General features: G+C 36.3%; 1 gene segment (V, D, J or C); it reads left to right on the forward strand.

The window, feature by feature from the left end:
• The first annotated feature begins 2,624 nt into the window (after positions 1–2,624).
• The window catches only part of LOC109377756 (T-cell receptor alpha chain V region HPB-MLT-like), a 9,357-nt gene continuing 9,168 nt past the window's right edge, over positions 2,625–2,813 (forward strand). Inside the window, 1 exon segment of the V gene segment in view lies at positions 2,625–2,749. Coding sequence covers positions 2,625–2,749 — 125 coding nt within the window.

Raw genomic sequence — 2,813 nt, forward strand, 5'->3', positions numbered from 1 at the left:
TATTAACCATTATATGCCAAATATAGAAAATATGTAGAATACAAAAATATAAAATTGATAATTTTGTAATCAGACAACATTGTTAATATTTAGATTACCCTTTCTATCAATTTGTATTGTAATTAGGATCATGATTATTTTCACCCTATATCTTTAATTGACCATTCTCCATTTTATCATTCTATTCTTCAAGTACCTGCTTCTTAATAGCTCTGTAAGATTTTAATAAATTTCAGTTTTATATTAATTTTCTTCTTCTATAATTGTGGCACATTTGACAGTCTTTTCTATGTGCCCTGACCACTGTCTTTTTAAGAAAATGTAAACTTTGATGTATATTCTTTGTGTGTTTGAGGAAATTAGCATAAGAAGAATTTGAGAGTGTGATTTCCGTTTAAACTCACTAATCTATTTCTTTTCACAAAATTATTTATATATCTGTTCACAGTTACTCTCTCATAGGATTTAAAACAGAGTTTGTATTATTCACTGCCAAAGCTACAGTACCTAGCATAAACTTTTTCACGTAGTTGATAATCGGTGGATGTTTGTTAAAGGAAAAAGGAAAATGATTTCTGCTATTTATTCACAATTTTACATTAAGCTTTGTGGTACAATTCAATTTATAAATTGATTTGTGGACAAGGAAACTGCTACTGTGTATGTTAAATTATTTGATTGTTTAAGAATGTGCTATTTTTTCAATTTGTATCTTTCTTTCTCAATAAAGCTGTGTTTTAAGATAACTAAATTTATTTCTTGACTTGTGATTTTTTTTTCGTTACCGTGAGTGAAATTCTTCTTTCTGGGGTATATGAGAAAAAAATTTTAAGTTTTTATCAGCCACCTTATTATTGCTAGTGGATTGCACAAAGGTGTTAGACTAATGGTTAATTTAGAGATAGCTTGTTACCCATCTCTTTGCCTCATCTTCATGCTTCGACTGAATTAAACAGAGGTAACCACCATTTTTTTTTGTAAAGTTACTACTTTTAGTGTTATAGATAATCAATGGAATGAAAGATGCATGTGTAACTAATTCTCTAATTTCCCACCTCTGGTCAAGGTTAGGCTATTTTCAAGATTGCTTATAGTCTTCCTGAGGATGGATATAATTAGTGATTGATATGGTGAGAGGATACCTCTTGGCTGATATAGTTGATGTTTATTAGCTAACTGGCTTCTTCTCATAAGGAAAGTCATCAGATTAAATTAGGTTTATAACATCTGAACAAGAAAGGTCCAATACCCAATGGCTTATATTATTTCCCTCACTAGACCACTAGCTCCTGTGCAGTAAAAGCAAGGTGACTCCTGATTGGCCCATTTCCTTCAAGTGTGATGGAGTAACAGGGATGCATGACTTCTATTTTATTTGTTTACTCTTCTTAAACCAAGTGAGAAGACAGGCAGGGTGCAATTGCTAGGGACTGAAGTGCTTTAGCACACTTAGGTGAGAATTTATTTAATGGAAGAATGATAAATGTTCTAGTCAGAGTGTACAGAATCTGTACATACTTAGACACATTCAAGCTTTAAATCTTCACCACCTTTAGTGGATAGGTTTCCTACCGCCTCTGCACAATTTCTTACAAATTTTTTGGCCTTCTCTTGATCCCACAAAGCCAGACTGGGTGTTAACAGCCTGCTTCTTGCTTGCCTCCCTAAGGTGGTGCAGGCTGCTCAAATTTGTGTGGTTTCTTCCAGTCCTGCAAAGTGGGGACCTTTCTGCACATGCTCACTAAAGCACATGTACATAGGCTCACTGTTTTTCTTTTAAATTTATTAAATTTCTTGTGGTGACATTGGTTAACAAAATTATATAGATTTCAAGTGTACAATTCTATATAATGCATCACCTGTGGATGCATTGTGTGTTCACTCCCAGAAGTCAAGTCTCCTTCCATCACCATATATTCCAACCCTTATGCCTCTTCTACTTCTCCCACACCCCCTTCCCTCAATCACCACACTGTTGTCTGGATCTATGAGTTTTTGTGTGTTTGTTTCTTGCTTTCAGTTGTATATATCGCATATAAGTGAAATCATGGTTCTTGACATTTTTTGTCTGATTTATTTCGCGTACCATGATATTCCCAAGTTACATCCATGTTGTCACAAAAGGCAATATTTCATTTTTTTCTCATGGCTGAGTAGTATTCCATTGTATATATACACTTATGTGTACCACATCATCTTCATCCAATCATCTATCGAAGGGCACTTTGGTTGTTTCCATGTTTCAGCCACTGTAAATGATGCTGTAGTGAACATAAGGGTACATCTTTATGGATAAATATTTTCAGATTTTTGGAGGTAGATACCTAGAAGAAGGATTTCTGGGTCATATGGGAGCTCTATTCTTAATTTTTTGAGGAGCATGCATACTATTTTCCATAGTGGCTGTACCAATATACATTCCCACCAGCAGTGTATGAGGATTCCTTTTTTTCTACAACATCTCCAATACTTGTCGTTATCTTGTCTCAGTGATAATAGCCATTCTAACAGGTGTGAGCTTGGGACCTCTTTTTGGTCAAAGCTCACTCTTGTTTCCCTCCTGTGTGCAGTGGTAGCCAGCCACAGGGAGAGAACGTGTGTGGGTGAGGCGCTGAGCCTTGGGGATGCCTGTGGGCCATTGTGAAGATCAGCTGGCACTGCATCTCCAGCAGCTTATGGGCAGGTTCCTGATGGAGTTTGTGGTTTGTAGGGTCCGTGACCCTTTAATGCCCACTGAGAGCCCTGGCAGGTAATCTCTCAGGTGTATTTCACTTCTCTCTTGGGGAGCGCACCTCAGTATTCTGGATGAAGCA

Source organism: Hipposideros armiger, unplaced genomic scaffold (genome assembly GCF_001890085.2).
Source record: "Hipposideros armiger isolate ML-2016 unplaced genomic scaffold, ASM189008v1 scaffold_1536, whole genome shotgun sequence".
Lineage (NCBI taxonomy): Eukaryota > Metazoa > Chordata > Mammalia > Chiroptera > Hipposideridae > Hipposideros > Hipposideros armiger.